This window comes from Bubalus bubalis, chromosome 7 (genome assembly GCF_019923935.1).
Source record: "Bubalus bubalis isolate 160015118507 breed Murrah chromosome 7, NDDB_SH_1, whole genome shotgun sequence".
Classification (NCBI taxonomy): Eukaryota; Metazoa; Chordata; class Mammalia; order Artiodactyla; family Bovidae; genus Bubalus; species Bubalus bubalis.
This window is the reverse complement of record NC_059163.1, coordinates 33,995,094-34,013,356: the sequence shown is the minus strand read 5'-3', so window position 1 is coordinate 34,013,356 and position 18,263 is coordinate 33,995,094. Positions and strand designations below refer to the sequence as shown.

At 33.9% G+C, this 18,263-nt stretch overlaps 1 protein-coding gene across 1 annotated transcript in view; it reads right to left on the bottom strand.

Annotated features, from left to right (window-relative positions):
- The window catches only part of UBA6 (ubiquitin like modifier activating enzyme 6), an 88,679-nt gene that overhangs the window by 10,510 nt on the left and 59,906 nt on the right, over positions 1-18,263 (bottom strand). The window contains exons 18-27 of the mRNA XM_006079842.4: positions 13,894-13,971; positions 12,422-12,603; positions 10,697-10,802; positions 8,514-8,603; positions 8,324-8,404; positions 7,177-7,305; positions 5,101-5,152; positions 4,956-5,019; positions 3,865-3,934; positions 2,448-2,519 (exon numbers count right to left, since the gene is read on the bottom strand). Of these exons, the coding sequence (XP_006079904.2) occupies positions 2,448-2,519; positions 3,865-3,934; positions 4,956-5,019; positions 5,101-5,152; positions 7,177-7,305; positions 8,324-8,404; positions 8,514-8,603; positions 10,697-10,802; positions 12,422-12,603; positions 13,894-13,971 (924 nt within the window). The remainder of the gene's footprint in view (positions 1-2,447; positions 2,520-3,864; positions 3,935-4,955; positions 5,020-5,100; positions 5,153-7,176; positions 7,306-8,323; positions 8,405-8,513; positions 8,604-10,696; positions 10,803-12,421; positions 12,604-13,893; positions 13,972-18,263) is intronic.

The window sequence follows — 18,263 nt, the reverse complement described above, 5'->3', positions numbered from 1 at the left end:
CATTGTTTCCCCATCTACTTGCCATGAAGTGATGGGACCGGATGCCATGATCTTAGTTTTCTGAATGTTGAGCTTTAAGCCAACTTTTTCACTCTTCTCTTTCATCAAGTGGCTCTTTAGTTCTTTGCTTTCTGCCATTAGGGTGGTGTCATCTGCATATCTGAGGTTATGATATTTCTCCCAGCAATCTTGATTCCAGCTTGTGCTTCTTCCAGCTCAGGGTTTCTCGTGATGTACTCTGCATTTAAGTTAAATAAGCGGGGTGACAATATACAGCCTTGACGTACTCCTTTCCCGATCTGGAACCAGTCTGTTGTTCCACGTGTAGTTCTAACTGTTGCTTCTTGACCTGCATACATTTCTCAGGAGGCAGGTCAGGTGGTCTAGTATTACCATCTCTGTAAGATTTTTCCAAAGTTTGTTGCGATCCACACAGTCAAAGGCTTTGGCGTAGTCAATAAAACAAAAGTAGATATTTTTCTGTAACTGTCTTGCTCTTTCGATGATCTAGCAGATGTTGGTAATTTGATATTCTCAAACCAAGAAACTAGCTACATCATTACTAAAATACTACTTCTTTAAAAAAAAAAAACATCCAACTCACATTTTACGTATTAAATATTATTATAAGTATTTGAGAAATATTAAGGAGTCAAGGAAGCAGTAATTTTTATTTGCCAGGATGTGCTGTTGATATTTTTGGCTGTGGCATCTGTTAACTAGGAGTGCCAGACCCTGAAGCTTTGGGGAAGCTGCTTCAAGGAGTTTTAAGCTAATAAGTCCTGTTAAAATTGTGGCTTATTTGCTCAGGATAATATATTACCCCTAAACTTCAATACAGAAAGAAGCAATTCAAGCTAGAAAACACTGAAGAGCAGTAAAGACCTGCAAAGTTATTGATGCATATTTCCTTGGTGGCTGTCTAGCAGTTTTGTCCATTAAAACATGGGCTAGGAATTTTTATAAAGGAATTTTGTTTATCCTTTCTGTACTTCTGTGACTGCAGGTCACGAATATTTCATTCAGAAAGTCCATTTACTTGTACAAAATGAACTACCTACAGGTTTCCTTTTCTCTAAAATAAAAATGCAGAGTGGAAGACTGCAAAACCATTTCCTACTTGAATTTTGCATGGAGGCAGTCATTACACCACATTTACCAGTATAGTTAAAGGATAAGGGGAACAGAAGAGTTCTGTTTATTGTTAAGGGTTTACAGTTTATTGTTACTGTTAAGGGTTTTGTGGTTTATTTATTTTTTTTAAAGTGCATACAAAACGGGGTATGATGAACTGAAAAAAATATTTAGTATTTCAGACTTTCCTATTTACCACGCATACATTTCATGTTCCACCTGTATTAATACTCCCTGTCTCTCTTTCCTTCCAACATATTTGCCTGGCAAAATTCCAACCCTTATTAAAATCCTATTCCCAGCTATTCTACAATAGCATCCAAGCAGCTAAACTGCCTTTTCTCCAGACTCATTTGGTGGAATACATTATTGGAATTAACATTAAGTGGATCCTAAGTATTGTCTCAAAATTACATAACATTTTCTAATTTCTCACTTAGCCCATGGCAATTATTCATATCTTTCTTTTTTTGCTCTGCTCAAACATCCTCTATCTTTTCCCTATCACTCAGAGCTATTAATGTTTCTTTTCTTCAATTAAGAAAACAACAATCTTTTTTTTTCCCCTCTCACACTCAGAGCAATTCCTTATAAATCCTGTCAGGGCTACAGCAAAATATACACAAAATTCAACCTCTTAAAACTTCCCCTACTTCATTCAAATCACCATTATCTCTTGTCTATAATATCCTAATAACTTATTTTGCTTCCTCTCTCATGTCCCATATAATCCTTCTTAATACAAATGCCAAGGTCCTCCTTTTAAATATGTCAGATTGTACCCTGTGTTTTAAATCTTCAACTGGCTTATTCCATAATAAAACATAAAGTACTTATCATAACCCTCACTACCTCTGCAATCTCACTGTCTACCACTCTTCTCTTGCATAGTCTCCTCCAGAAAAATTCCAGCGTTCAAAGTCTTTGAAGGCCTTTCTCTCATCTTCTTGCTCTGCTGTTTGCACTGCTTTTTCACCAGATAATAGTATGGCTCACTCCTCATTTCCTTCAGGCTTCTGTTTAGACATAACCATATCAGAGAAGCTGTCTTCTTTTAGCTCACATAAAATGACACCAGCTCCATCACCTTTGTTTTCCCTGCTTTGCCTTTTCTTATTAGCTCTTCTGCCCATAATGCAATATTACATAATTATTGGCACTTTAAAAAAATAGTCTGTCTTTGGTCCCTTAGAATATAACTCCTAAAAGAACAAGAATTTTGTTCATTATGGGCTTTTCCAGGTTTAGAATGAAACTTGACACAAGAAGTAGTTCAATGACTATTTGCTGAATGAATGAACTTGTACACGTACCTTGTCGGACGGTTTGAATTCCTGAATCTTTACTTCAGAAAGAATATTCAACAGGGTATCTGCTGATAAGTCCTGATTTTTAAAACAGTAATTTTTATCAGCATATTCTTAAAATTCTGAATTCTAAAGCTAAACACAACCAAAAAATGGTACTTTAACATGCTAAAATATTTGAGTAATTTATAACTGTTTAGACCACATCTGTTTGTTTGTGACATTTACTTTTATTTCTATAGAAATATCATCCATAAAGGCTGGGAGATGGGGGTGGTGCATGTAAAAAAGTACTTAATAGTCAACATATTAGTTGACCAAAATCTTAGTCTTTCCACAAATTCTTAAAAAGTTAGTTTTAGGACTGCTTGTGAGTATCACACAGAGTGCCCTCTGAGATCAGGAACTATCTCTTCAATGTTTTACAAAGTTCCCTGCAGAAAGTTTTACTCAATATACAGTGACTCAATAAACAAATGAATAAATAAGCAAATGGAATTCATATCTTCAGAAACTGGAAAATATTTACATGGTTCAAGATAAACTTAGAAGAATTTAAAGCTATATATGTTTTTATTATTAAGAATCTGCTTAGGAAAAACTGAGACATAGTGCTTTTGAGGTCACCTACAACTCTTATCACAAATTACCACTTTTTTCACAAGAAGAATAACTAACTGGATATCACTATCTTTACCAGACATTTATGGTATATTTTACTGTGTTTTAACCCCAAAAGGGATTACTCTACATTTTTATGTAGATTCAAAAGAGCCAGTGCTAGTTATGAATCTGGCTTATGTTCTCCCATTCAGCCTAGTACCTAAAAGTATAACCAGTTATTTAGCTCTATTATGCATTTGAGGATGAAGATTCACTAATGCAGACCTCCCTTTCAAATAAAACTGCATTAGATCCTTTATATATTAGTCAATGAAGGTAATGTCAAAGAAAAAAATGTATAAATGATAAAAGTTAAGAAATGTTAATACAGGAGAGCATTTTCAGGTCTCCTGAGATGGACATAGGTTAATTTCACAAAATAAACCAAACAAATGTTAATAAAGAGAACCACTAAGTAATAATTAAAATTTGTTACAATATAGGTCACCTTCGGTTTTCAAAGTAATTATAATAGTTAAAGTTATGTAGGTCACAAACATTTTAAAAATAAAGATAAGATTTTTCTCACAAATATTTGTTTCACTATTTAAATTAAGAAAGAAAAATTCAACTTTCTTCTACTTAGTTAATGCTGCAATGAGGTGTTTAACTCCTGCTATATTAGAAAGGGAAACACTACAACAAAATTAAAAGTTTATATCAAAGAATGATTCTTATAAAACACGTTCTGATGATGCAATTAAGCTAGGTCTTCTAATTCTAATTATTTCTATCTGTTAGGGTTTGAAGAATATCTTACCTCTTCTGTAAATGGAATGCAATAGATTGTAGCATATAATTTTGCAGCATTTAGAAGAAAACTGAAGTGCCTTTTGAAATTAAAAAAATAAAGTGTGAGTGTACAATTTCAAAGATGTTTAATTCATCAGAAACTATAGCCTTTAATATGTTGAAGGCAAGTAATGTTCAGGATTATGTGGTTTGTTTTTTTTTTTAATTAAGCAATGAAATTTTGGTCTAGATCAAGGCATTGCCAAAGCTATAAAAAAGAAAACATTAGATGTTTATTTTCATAAGCACTATTATTCAGGTAGTGATCAAGACTACTCTGGGGAGAGAAGTGGCCAGAAGTAGAAAATTAAAATATTGAAAGAAAATTCATTTTAATTCATAAGAAAATATTGCAAATTTGGTTTTAAAAGGTGTATAATAATATCAAACTAAGCAAATGAGTATGTTTAAAAGCAAAAAAGGCAAGTTTTACAGAAGCAGCAGCAGGATAAGGTGACTAGAATAAGCACCAGAGGAAAAAAACAAAGCACAGAGTTACCTGTTGAAAGTGCTTAATTAAGCTAAGTGCTTAATAAAAATGTGTACATAAAAGTGAGTGTGTGTGTGTTTATAAATGTGTATCTAATATAGACAGGATATACAGGTATTTACTCAAAGATCAACTCCTTTGAAAATTAATCTGAGAATATTTAGGCAGTTATTTAGTAATAATCATTCTCCCCCATATAATCAAAGTTTCTTATATACTGAGTTCATTAAATAGGAGAACATTAGTTTTCATTTTACATTTTTCATAAATAAAGTCAAAGAGATGACACTTTGGTTGAACTTTAGAAAAGATAAAAATATACTAAAAAAAAAAATAAAAGATAAAAATAATGAGGTTATTTACCATGTAAATAAACAGATTTACCCATGTGGGGAGAGAGAAGAATTGTGGCTTGTTTTCTTGGCCAAAATGCTATGATAATTCTTAGATTAAGATGGATGCAATATTTTAACACTAAAATGTTTGAAGTTTTTACCCTGCAATGTAAACCTAAACAGTTAAGAGGTTTACAATGAAGGATATATATAAAACTGGATATATATACTTACAAAGGTTCATTCAGATCAAATTTTAATGGAGAGGGGGGTCTCTTTGGTGACTGCCAAAACAAACCTAACAAAATGAAAAAAATACATTATTTTCAATTTCAGCAGTCAATAATAAACCACATTAAACTTTCTTCTCAATACTTACTGCCATCTTTTAATCGTGTGTCCAGAGGGAAACAGTGAAGCAGCTGAAGAGCCTAAAGAAAAAAACCGAATTAAAAACAATCACTACTCATTATTAACTGAAATTAAAAATAAAACATAAAAAGATATACAGTAAAGTCTCCCAATCACCCTGTACATTATCTGTCCATTCTCCTGTCACTGACCCTGACCCTCACTTGGAATAACCTCTACCTATTTCTTTATCAACACTTATATATATATTTTTTGCATCTATGACAAACATGAATATAGATTATTTTATCCCTTTTACACAAATGGTGGCATACTTTACATCTCATTCAGCCCCTTTTGGAGAAGGAAATGGCAATCCACTCCAGTATTCTTGCCTGGATAATCCCGTGGACAGAGGAGCCTGGTGGGCTACTACTGTCCACTGGATTGCAAAGAGTCAGACATGACTGAGCAACTAAACAGCAAACTGATCCTTTTGAAGAGCTAATTCTTAAACCAACCAACCAAAAAATCCCGTAAAAATACATTGCATTTTTTATTTTGAAATGATACGATGTTTGAGATTTGCTTCAAAACCATCTAGGGGGAGGGTATACTAGGCGGCATATACATGAAACAGGATTTTTATGAGTTCCGTGATTCTGTGCATGCATGTCCAGTCATGTCTGACTCTTTGTGACTCTATGGACTGTAGCCTGCCAAGCTCCTCTGTTCATGGGATTTTCCAGGCAGGAATACTGGAGTGGGTTGCCATTTCTTCCTCCAGGGGATCTTCTCAACCCAGGGATAGAACTCACATCTCCTGAGTCTCCTGCATTGGTAGGCAGATTCTTTACCACTGAGCCACCTGGGGCTCTATGAGCTGGTAATTGTTAAACCTGGGTGAACAATATATGAAAAGTACATGGAGATTCATTACATGCTACTTCCTCTATTATTTCTGTGGTTGAGTTTTTCCATAATAAAAAAAGTTTAAAAACCCACAGACGATAAGGACAAAAAAAAAAAAAATAGAGTTCTTTAGATTTTGAGACATGAGGTCACTGATAGTCATGGTAAGAATAATTTCAATGGCTGTGCGGAAAGAAGACACATATTGGGTAGAGATACGGAAACAGTGAGTACAGACCACTTTTCCACTCAGCACAGCAAAAAAAGGAAGTGAAAAGTAGGGTTAAGTATAATTAAAAAACATTTTAAAACAGATGAACTTATTTTATATTTCAATAGGTAAGAGCCTAAAAAGAGGGAGAGATGAAAGACAGTGATAGACACATTTCAGGAACTGTATGTAACTGGAGAAAGAATAACATCTAACATTTCACTAAATATTTATGGGCATTTATTTATGGGCCAGGTTCTACGTAAATACTTTGTGTAAATTAACTCACTTAATCCTCATCACTATACTATCAGTCAGGTACCAATTTATTACCCCCATTTTACAATAAGGAAACAGACAAAATGTGATTGTTAGATTTAGATGGAGAAGGCAAAATTCCAACAAAATTTCTGATGGATATCTCTATTCTCTCGATGTCTTGTTTTAATTTGAACGAAAGACTTCTTTTAAGACTGATTAAATGTATTTCTTCTCTAGAAGGAATCTGTATTTTAAAACCCATTTTGTACACAGAAAGACAAGAACTACTTAAATGCACAACTGACAAGCCAAGGAGTGGAGTTTAAACACATTCTTCCTAGTGACTCAGATGGTAAAGAATCTGCCTGCAATGCAGGAGACCAGGGTTTGTTCCCTGGGTCAGGAAGATCTCCTGGAGAAGGGAATGGTACCCACTCCAGTTCTTGTCTGGAGAATTCCATGGACAGAGGAGTTGGTACCTACAGTCCATGGAATTACAAAGAGCTGGAATGACTTAGCGACTAACACTTTCACACTTGGATCAGTAACATTCAGAAAGAAATTGGTTGTGTGTCCATCACTTGTTCTCAGTTAACTTATTCATTTCTGAAAAGGTTCCAAAAAGAAAGAGTAGACATTTCAGGTCAATTAAATGAATGTCATAGTAATTAAATGAGCCAAGTTTAGACTTTTTCTAAATGTTTTACAGTATACACATACCTTATGGTTAAAATATTTTTCAAACTTTAATCTTGCTAATTCTACACACTGGGACCAATTTCTAGGTCTTCTGCTAAGTAACTTAATCACTTGAAAACAGCCTTCTAAACTGTGTCCGGTTTGTATCTTCTAGAATGAGGAAAAAACAAAACAAATACATGTCCAATTAATCACACAAACATACACATGCATTTCCAGCAATTGTTAGCCAACTTTTGAAGTGCTAGCTCATGTGCCTTAATTTATTATTTTCATATCAAGCTCCCTGTCTCTGTCTTTCTCCTTTCCCTCTTCCTTTTCTTTTTTGAGGGGGGAATGGGTAAATACCGCATGTAAAATTTTAACTCTCAAACTCTTATTTCACAAGTCATCCTCATGTCTGGCTAGCTACAAGTTAATACTATAAAATGTACTCATTAAAACAAGTGCTATGAATAATATTTTACACTAAAAAGTTGGCCTTTTTAGTGCAGAATTGAAGGAAAGTAAGAATGCAGCTTTGAAGCCATCCTCACCATGAGACTAATAAAATCTGAAACCTCGGCCTATTTCTGAAATTTTCACTAGAACTTACCTCAGTTTTTTCCAAAGAGCTTAACGATATTGTTTTATTATTTGTAGCTGTCTCATCATTATCACACCCTTATTAGGCTGAACCATATGAACTGCTGTTCTGTTGAGTCCAACACGGTAAAATAGTGGTAAAATTTTGGTAAAATTTTATAGTGGTAAACTATATGGTAAAATTCCATATAGTTTGACCAAACTAAAAAAAGAAGGGTTATTTGTGACTGCTAACTTCAAGATTCCTCAAATACTTACTTACTATGTAAATAATAACGCATAATCTATTTAAGAACGTAAAATAAATTATTTACAGGCAACTTGAAAGTAAGATTACAATGACAAAATGTTGGGGTTAGCAGATACAAACTATTATATACGGAATGGATAAACAACAAGGTCCTACTGTACAAAACAGGGAACTACATTCAGTACCCTGTGATAAACCATAATGGAAAAGAATATGAAAAAGAATGTGTGTATATTTGTATATATAGAAAATGGAAGCATCTTACTATACTGCAGAAATCAACACTATACTGTAAATTAGCTGTAATTCAAAATAAAGTGTATTGATTTTTACCTGTAAGACTTCTTCTGCAGATGGATATGTTTGCCAAAATTTGTTAAACAATGAAGGCTTCTGGGAAAAGGAACTTTCAAACTGTAACAGAAAAGAGGAAAAAAATATTATAAATAGGAGTCTGCTTAAAAGATAGAAATACCATCTTTTCTACTTCAGAAAAAAATTTCTTATACAATATCTTTATTACCTTATCTCTTGCCCATTGTATAGTGTGTTCAATAGCAGCTGGAAAGGATTTTAGGGTACAAAATGGTATTTCTTCTTCTGGGGGATCCCGCTAATTTATAAAATATGACAACAGTTAACAGCAATGACAATTTTTAATGGATTAAATTTACTTGAGTGTTTTAAGACCATTGAAAAATAAAATGAAAAAATGAAATAAATCCAACTTTAAAAAAATCTTTTTCCTAGGCATTAAGAGGAAACATTGATTCTTTTGACACTCAACAGACTTGTTTATATGGCAAGGTAACAACAAACTCCTCTGGTATCATGTAGTACCATAACAGACTACCATATATAATTATTTTATTTTTCTCAAAGCATAAAGGTAACATTTAAAACTTTATAACATTGTTTATTTTGAAAAGTAATTAGAGAATTGCTAATACAGTGCTCAGCATACCATGAGTTTCTTTCTCCAGGGAGAAACAATATTTGCAAACAGGAATCATGTGCTCTTGATGCTTGGTATGGTCTCTTACAGAAAGCATGTATTATATAAATGACAGATGTCTTTGTTGTGTCATGTGAAAATGAAGAAATTCATATTTATTACAGGGTACTTTTGTACGTTTAGTCTTACTGGCTTACCCAATCTAAAACAAATAACTTTGTCTCTTTTTACTTAGGGATTTTTTTTTGTTGTTATTATAAAGAATTGTGCTTATTATTTTTTAATTTTTTATTTCATGGCTGTGCTGGGTCCAGCATGCAGGCTTTTTCTACTTGTAGCAGGAGGGGGCCACTCTTTAGTTGCTGTGTGCAGGTTTCTCTTGTTAAGCAGCACAGGCTCTAGGGCACACAGGCTTCAGCAGTAGCCGAGTACAGGTTCAGTAGCTGTGGCCCGTGGGCTCTAGAGAACAGGCTCAGCAGTTGTGGCACACAGCCTCTGCTGCCCCACGGCATGTGGAATCTTCCTGGACCAGAGATCAAACCCATGTTCCCTGCCCTGGCAGGTGGACTGTTAACCACTGGGCCACCAGGGAAGTCCTTACTTAGAGATTTGTATTTTACTTTGTTGATCTATAAAATACCACGAAATATTTTATAAGCTGAGAGGAAAGTCAGAAGGAACATTTAATTCTAGTTTTCTTGAATATGAAGGCACAGTCTATAAATCAATAGGAGAAGGTTTGGGAAAGATGTGGTAGTATGAGAGAATCAGGACTTTCAGAAATTTGCAACATTCTCTATTTCAAAAATCTTCCACAATGACCCCAGCATATCATCATTTTCTCTATCTAATTTACTTCAAATCAAACTTATCAACTTTGTCTCTTATCATGTCTTTACTATATAACTTCTGATTTCATGAGAGTAGAGGGGGAAACAAATTTTATTAAAATTTAAAAATTTTACTAAACCATATATATCCATTAAATAAAGGGAATGTTTATGCTTAAAAAATAATATTCTTTCAATTTTACAAATAGGGCTAACCTTTTTAAAATTCTTTTTAAAGCCTACAATTATTTCCTAGACTAGTGATTTTTAAATTTAGTAGTATCTCAATATCACTTGTAGAGGTTAAAAAAAAGTTACATCTATATCATTTATATAAAATACATGGGTATAAATGGCTTGGTTCCTCATATGGAGAAACTGAGTCTTCAGTAAGATTTTGGGTGGGTCACTAAGGTTGTTAGGAAACTAATCAAGCAGCAATAAGAAACAGTAAACTCATAAGAATAATATTCCAGAAAGACCAAAAACAAAATTCTGATGATTAAAAAATACATTTAGGGCTTCCAGGTGGCTCAGTGGTAAAGAACCCGTCTCCCAATGCAGGAGGCACAGGTTCAATCCCTGAGCCGGGAAGATCACCTGCAGTAGGAAATGGCAACTCACTCCAGTATTCTTGCCTGGGAAATCCCATGGACAGAGGAGCCTGGTGGGTTACAGTCCATGGGGTAAGTAAGAGTCAGACATGACTTGGCAAATAAAACAACAACAAGAAAGTAAGTTTAACTACATTTAAAAAAATGTCTACGCATATATGCACAAACATCATTGGCAGATCAAAATCAGAACAGATTAAGGATGCTTAACCAAATGTGCTGACTGATAAAGAGAAACAAATCATGAGACAGAAAAATGGTAAGATATAAAGAATAAACATTTACTTAAAAAAACTAGTTCACTTACATGACTATTATAGGATTCAGTTAAATGAGGTACAATAACTTCAGTGTGTCCCTTAGTGCCCATCGTTCCAGAATCTAAGAGGGGCCGTAGATTTGCTAAGCATCGGCTAAGTGAAAAGAAGATAGGTAACAAACAGAAGTTAGCAATAACAACGTTAAGCAGAGGATATTCTACCAATGTTTACTGACCATTACACATGCTGATCACTTCTTGGATATAATATTTTAGGAAACAGATACATTTAAACCAAAAACCCATTTATTATTTCCATCCCCTTCCTCCCATAAACTTTGCTGCTCAATGTAGCAACTTTTGCCTCTACCTTCCATTACCAAAATTTAGTAGTTTTAGCATAAGATACACTATATTTATCTTGTTCTAAAATGCCTACAAAATTGTGGGCTTTTTTCCTTCTGAGTTAACTCTTAATTAATGTATTTCTCTTTCTTCTCTTGCTTTCTATTTCTTCTTTGGTTATTTTCTGTATTTTCTGACTCTCTCTCTCTCTCTCTAACTATATATATATAAATAAAACTCTCTCTGTATATATCTACCTTACTATAGACTTCCCTGGTGGCTCAGTGGTAAAGAATCTGCCTGCAATGCAAGAGCCACAGGTTCTATCCCTGGGTTGGGAAGATCCCCTAGAGAAGGGCATGGTAACCCACTCCAGTACTCTTGCCTGGAAAATCCCATAGACAGAGCAGCCTGGCAGGCTACAGTCCGTAGCGTCACAAAGAGCTGGGACACAACTGAAGTGACTGAGCACAAATACACCTTACTATATCTTTTCAACATTTTCTTTATCCCAAACCTTCTTTCTAAAGAGTTACAATATCTATATTCTATATACTTTAATTTCTTAAAGTTTCTTTTTGTTTTTTGCTGGCCAAGATTACAAACTTTCCACTATAATCTCAACTGGTAAATATTCCTGCTAATAAATCTGCTCTAGCACTCTAACATTAAAGAGTCATATAAACATGTAAGAAAGATTATATAAGGTATGTACATCACAGTAATTTATTCATCTACTTATTTAAAAAATATCTACTGAATGACATCATGTATTGGGCACTGAAGATAGAGTGATGGGAAAATAAATAATAACCGAATAAATGATTTAGTGAAGAAACAAACATTAAATAAATATGCATGTCAATAAAAATAAGTGCTATGAAGGAAGAAAACAGTATTGTGAAAGATTATCAGAGAAGGATCTAATTTAGAATTTAGGGGTTAAAGAAAGTCTGTTTCAATAAAGACATTCAGGCTGAAACTAAAAGGATGAGGGGAAAAAAACTAAAGGAAGTGAAGAGTAAGTAGGTAGATTTGGGCTTGACTTTTGGAATATAAACACAATTTCTTGAGATTGAAGCAGAGTATGTGCAAGTCCCTGAGGTGAAATGTGTTAGATGTTCCCCTGTAAGAATGGAAAGAAAGAACATATAGCTAGAATAAGGAGAGCCAGGGAAAAATAGCAAATTTTAAGCTGGAGTCATGGACAGGTGGCAGATACTCTATGAAAAAAATTTAGGTCATTTTAAAGATTTAAAATTTTATCCTATCTATAATGAAAATCATCAGAAGTTCTGGGTTCAAGAACTATAATAGGAATATAAAGAATAACCAGAAAATTCAGTAATTGTTCAATAAATAGGTATAAAAAATGAAGTAAAAACAAAACAAAGACAATTTCTATGAACCTGAATTTTAAGAACATACCTGTCTACATATCTCCTGGCTTCCACATTATCTAATGCTGTAATAATTATATCCTGCTTAGTATAGAACTCATCATTGTAAATTGCCTCAGTGGCTGAACATACTTTGTTCAAATGTGCATCTATCTTTAACTGAGGATTTATTTTCAGGGTTGCATCAGCAGCAGTACAGCTTTTAGGCTTCTAAACAATATATAAAAACAGAGGAAATAAATGTTAACAGGAAAAATAGACCATGACTGAACATATACAATTTACATATGAAGAATAATGTAATGAGACTGGTTTTCATTTTTAGTTTGTAAAAATTATATTCGTTGTGGTCATGCTACATTTAATACTGCATATTAGAATTAATAATTCACACATTATTATGAAAAATATAAAAACCTCTATTTTAGAGTTATATGCTTTAGAATTCTTAAAATATTAGTTACAAGTAAAATTAAAAGAACATTTTTCTCTATTAATGAGATTTGAATTGGTTAAGTGCCTACAAAAAGTTTTGAACACATTCAGCAAAATATCAGAAACGTAAGTTCTGCAGAAAATGAGCTTAGAGGTATGGTAATTTAACATTTTGGTACTATAATCTTTAAAAAAAATTTACCATTTCTGGATGGATATATTTAATAAATTATTTGTTTTAGTTATTTTTTAAAACCACTGGTGTCATTTCAAGTGTTACAAACTGTAAACATTAGAAGTTTAAAGCAAACAGGCCTTAATAGTTTTAATAGTAAAATGCACAAAGTTCAGTGAATGAATATTATGACATAAATTTTAGTTCATTAAAGACCCTTTACTTAGTTCTTTATATTTGGATAGGTGAGCCATTTGGTTAACTATGCCACTTATACGACTATATAAAAGTATGCTTTATCTTTCTGTTTATGACATTTCTAAGCTTATTTACTAAGATTCTCAATGAGCTGTAAAACAATAAAGTGAAAAAACATTTCTAAAGTCAGAGCAAAGTTACTTGGCTGTTTCTTTTCCTGACAAATATTTTGACCTCTATAAAAAAAGACAGAAAATAAGCACTGGTTTACAATCAAAATGGATTATTAAATAATCAAACAAGATCAAAAGAGCAAAAAATTCTCTTAAACTTTATCTGTTTTGTAATAAAACTTAAAAAAAAAACAGTGTCAAATCTGTCACCTATAAAAAACTTCAAATCAGGGAACCTGTTTTTATATCCTTAGATGTTTTTAAAATTAAATATATGATACATCTTGATTATAAAATGAAAAAATATTGCCCATGATTCACAACTCAAATTTTAACATCCAGAATACAAAAATAATTTTTATATTAAAATAAAATTATGTATTTTCCCTGTCATTCCCATTATTTGATAATTTGAGAGATTCTAATAAAATAAAGATACTACACTTGTTCAAGCACCATTTTCTATTTTTCTATTTAATACAACAGAGGATTTAAATTTGAATCAGTATAACAACAGACCTGTATGTGATGAGGACGAAATAGGAACTGTCTATTCAAGTTGGATTTTTCTATCAAGTCAGGATCTGTTACTGTAACCTAATATCAAAGAAAAAAAAATGCCTGAAATTACATAAGAGATAAGTTTAAATTGACTTCGTTTTCCTCTGAATGACTAACTCCCACAAGTTATAAATTATTTTGCATGGTAAAAGTTATAATAAAAAATACTCAAAACTGGTTACCAATACTACTGTTTTTATACTTATATTTAAAGATAATATTTTGGAGAAGGCAATGGCACCCCACTCCAGTACTCTTGCCTGGAAAATCCCATGGATGGAAGAGCCTGGTAGACTGCAGTCCATGGGGTCGCTAAGAGTCGGACACGACTGAGCGACTTCACTTTCACTTTCCACTTTCATGCATTGGAGAAGGAAATGGCAACCCATTCCAGTGTTCTTGCCTGGAGAATCCCTTGGACGGAGAAGCCTGGTAGGCTGCAGTCCATGGGGTCACTCAGAGTCAGACACAACTGAAGCGACTTAGCAATTAAAGATAATATTTAGCATAGGAACATGTCAAACAAAATAGCTAAAATAAATTGCAGATCCTGATCAAAACAACTTTTTTCTTCATAACAAAATAGAGGCTAAATATCACTATAACATTTTAGAAACATGTAATGGGTTAGTCATAGAAGATTCGGCTCTTTTTTTTCTATACATGTTTATTTTCAATCTCGACTGAAAAGAACACTTACATGTTTCAATTTGAAAGGAACTCTTGCTAAAGCAGAGGTGTACAAACTAGAGTGCAGGCAGCTGTTTTGGTAAATAATTTTTACTGGAACACCGTCACACCATTTGTTTAAGTATTGGTTATGGCTGTTTTTATACTGCAATGGCAGAGCTCAGTAACTATGACAGACTTAACATCACAAACCTAGAACAGTTAGTCTGGTTAAGAAAAAATTTGCATACCTCCATTTTAAAGGATGCAAGATGAAAGTAAACAGAGCCAAGATAATTTTAAAAGTAGTCATAATTCATTTGTCACTTAAGCTAGTATTTGTAGATTTCACTAGAAGCAGAATGTGTTCCAGCTGTTAGATGTTTACTGGTATTCAAACACATTTTCTTTTAGCTATTTCCCTGATATATACAGATTTTTGCTTTCAATGCTGCTGCTGCTAAGTCACTTCAGTTGTGTCAGACTCTGTGCAACCCCATAGACGGCAGCCCACTAGGCTCCCCCGTCCCTGGGATTCTCCAGGCAAGAACACTGGAGTGGGTTGCCATTTCCTTCTTCAGTGCATGAAAGTGAAAGGTGAAAGTGAAGGCACTCAGTCGTGTCCGACTATTAGCGACCCCATGGACTGCAGCCCACCAGGCTCCTCCGTCCATGGTATTTCCAGGCAAGAGTACTGGAGTGGGTTGCCATTGCCTTCTCCGTTGCTTTCAATAGTTCTATGTTATTATGTGTTAGGTGTTTCCTTGAAATAGGAGGAAGAAAAGCACAGAAAATGTCTTTTAACAGAAAGTTTAACTATAATTAATAATTATATATATAATAATTCTAATTATTGTGATTACTGATTAAAAGGCTTTTTCTTCCACTTCCCCCAAGCCCACTTTTTAATCCACCCTGTGTTTGTGGGTTTTTTTTTTGTCTTCTACTGAATTGATCAAGTACTCTTGACCTGAACCCTCCTTTAACCCCTCACGAACTGGTATGGAAGTTAAATCTCTGTTTTTATGCAGTGATATTCAAAATTTTAACATGTACATGTGACTTAAGATCTAAAATGAAACTCTTCATTTCCTCTAGAACAGTGGAGGATATCTGAACTCTCCCTTCTATTTTCTGTGATATCAAGGAACATTTTACTTATTTTTAGCCATTTCATTCCAAAATGTCAACATTTTAATTAAAGGTTTTAAAAATCAATGCTTATCTAAACCTAAGACTGTTGTCAAATGCTTCTACTTACCCTTGGCTTCACACACTGCCTGTATTAATCCCATAGTTCACTCACTGAGAACTAGTGATAATCTTTCATCATTTTACTTATCAGTTATCTTTAATTCTCTCAAAAGATAATTTAGTTGGATATAGAAATCTAGGTTGATAAGTCACTTGTACTATGAAGATATGCTTCCCTATCTTCAGGTGTGTACTTATTGCTGGTTAAGAAGTCTACCAAGTAATCATTTTTTGTAATCTTTTTCATTTCTGCATTTGATTTTTTTGGGATTAATTTAGCTTTTTAATCAGAACACACTTGTTTCTTCACTTTTGCAAACTTCTGTCATTATCCTTACTTCTTCCTTATCTTTACTTTCTCTGGAAATTCTACATTTATGTTAGACTGTGCAAATGTATCCTCTTTCATTAAAAAAGAAAAAGACTCTCTCTACACTACGTTCTAGGAATTTTATTTATCTCTTAGTCATCAGTTCTCACTTCAGCTACATTTGAATTTTAAGTTCACTGACTATACAGAAATTTTTCCTTGGCTTTTGGTAAAAATTTCCTTCCCCATCTCATGTTTTCATTACTCTATGTCTTTAGTCATTTTTAACTTTAGAGTCTGTATGTTACATTATTTGTAGCACTTCTATTTTCTGTATTTCTTGGAGAACTAATTCTTCTATTTTCATTGGCTGATTCTTTCAGGTGGTGGGTTTCCCTTGTGGCTCAGCTGGTAAAGAATCTGCCTGCAATGTGGGAGACCTGAGTTTGATCACTGGGTTGGGAAGATCCCCTGGAGAAGGGAAGGCTACCACTCAGTATTCTGGCCTGGAGAATTCCATGGACTTCATAGTCCATGGGTCACAGAGTAGGACACAGTTGAGTGACTTTCACTTTTCAGGTGGTACCTTTTTCTAGAGATTTGTCATTTTCCATTGTAGACTGTCTTGAATGGATGTTGATTTTGCTGTATAGTCCTACGTATGCTCAGTATGTATCACCATAACACAGTTTTGCCATTGTTTAATCTAGAGGTTTCAACACCCCCAAATTTGTTGTATTCTTTTATCTACTTAAAAATTTTATATGATAAAATTTTGGACCCATATACCAGCATGGTGCATGCTGAGTTGCAATTTCTCACAAATGACTTCCCTTTCTATTAATAGTTAATGTACCAGAACACTTGTGAATTACCACAGCTTTTAGGTCAGGGACTAATTTCCCTCTTGGTTCCTGGAACCCAGGGATTTCTCTTTACCTCCTTCTAGTTAAGTTTGGGTACACAGGTAAATATTTTATAAAAGAATAATTTACACAGTAAGAATAATTTATATAATATTTGCAGTAGGTTCAAGACTGCCCGATTAACTTATCTTGTTTTATTACTTAAAGTAAGTTGGTTTATTTACTATAGCTCTTTTCCTGACTTTTTATATGCTGATACGTATTATGAATTTCTAAGGAGTAAAGTAGGTGTTATTCAAACTTAACACAACCAAGGATTTTCTTTTCTTTTTTAGAAATATTTTAAAAGTCAGCAGAACTAATAGTGGTTTGTGGAAAACAATTTAGGAAATGTTGAGCAAGAATGCTGTGTGGATCACAACAAACTGTGGAAAAATCTTAAAGAGATGGGAATACCAGACCACCTGACCTGCCTCCTGAGAAATCTGTATGCAGATCTAGAAGCAACAGGTAGAACTGGACATGGAACAACAGACTGGTTCCAAATCAAGAAAGGAGTACATCAAGGCTGTATACTGTCACCTGCTTGTTTAACTTATATGCAGAGTACATCATGAGAAAAGCTGGGCCGGATGAGATATAAGCTGGAATCAAGATTGCCGAGAAAAATATCAATAACCTCAGATACACAGATGACACCACCCTCATGGCAGAAAGGGAAGAACTAAAGAGCCTCCTGATAAAAATGAAAGAGGAGAGTGAAGAAGTTGGCTTAAAGCTCAACATTCAGAAAACCAAAATCCTGGCATCCGGTCCCATCACTTAATGGCAAATAGATGGGGAAACAATGGAAACAGTGATAGACTTAATTGTTTTGGGCTCCAAAATCACTGCAGATGGTGACTGCAGCCATGAAATTAAAAGATGCTTGCTCCTTGGAAGAAAAGTTATGACAAACCTAGACAGCATATTAAAAAGCAGAGACATTACTTTGCCAACAAAGGTCCATCTAGTCAAGGATATGGTTTTTCCTGTAGTCATGTATGGACGGACTATAAAGAAAGCTGAGAGCAGAATTGATGCTTCTGAACTGTGGAGTTGGAGAAGACTCTTGAGAGTCCTTTGGACTGCAAAGAGATCCCACCAGTCCGTCCTAAAGGAAATCAGTCCTGAATATTCATTGGAAGGACTGATGCTGGAGCTGAAACTCCCAATACTTTGGCCACCTG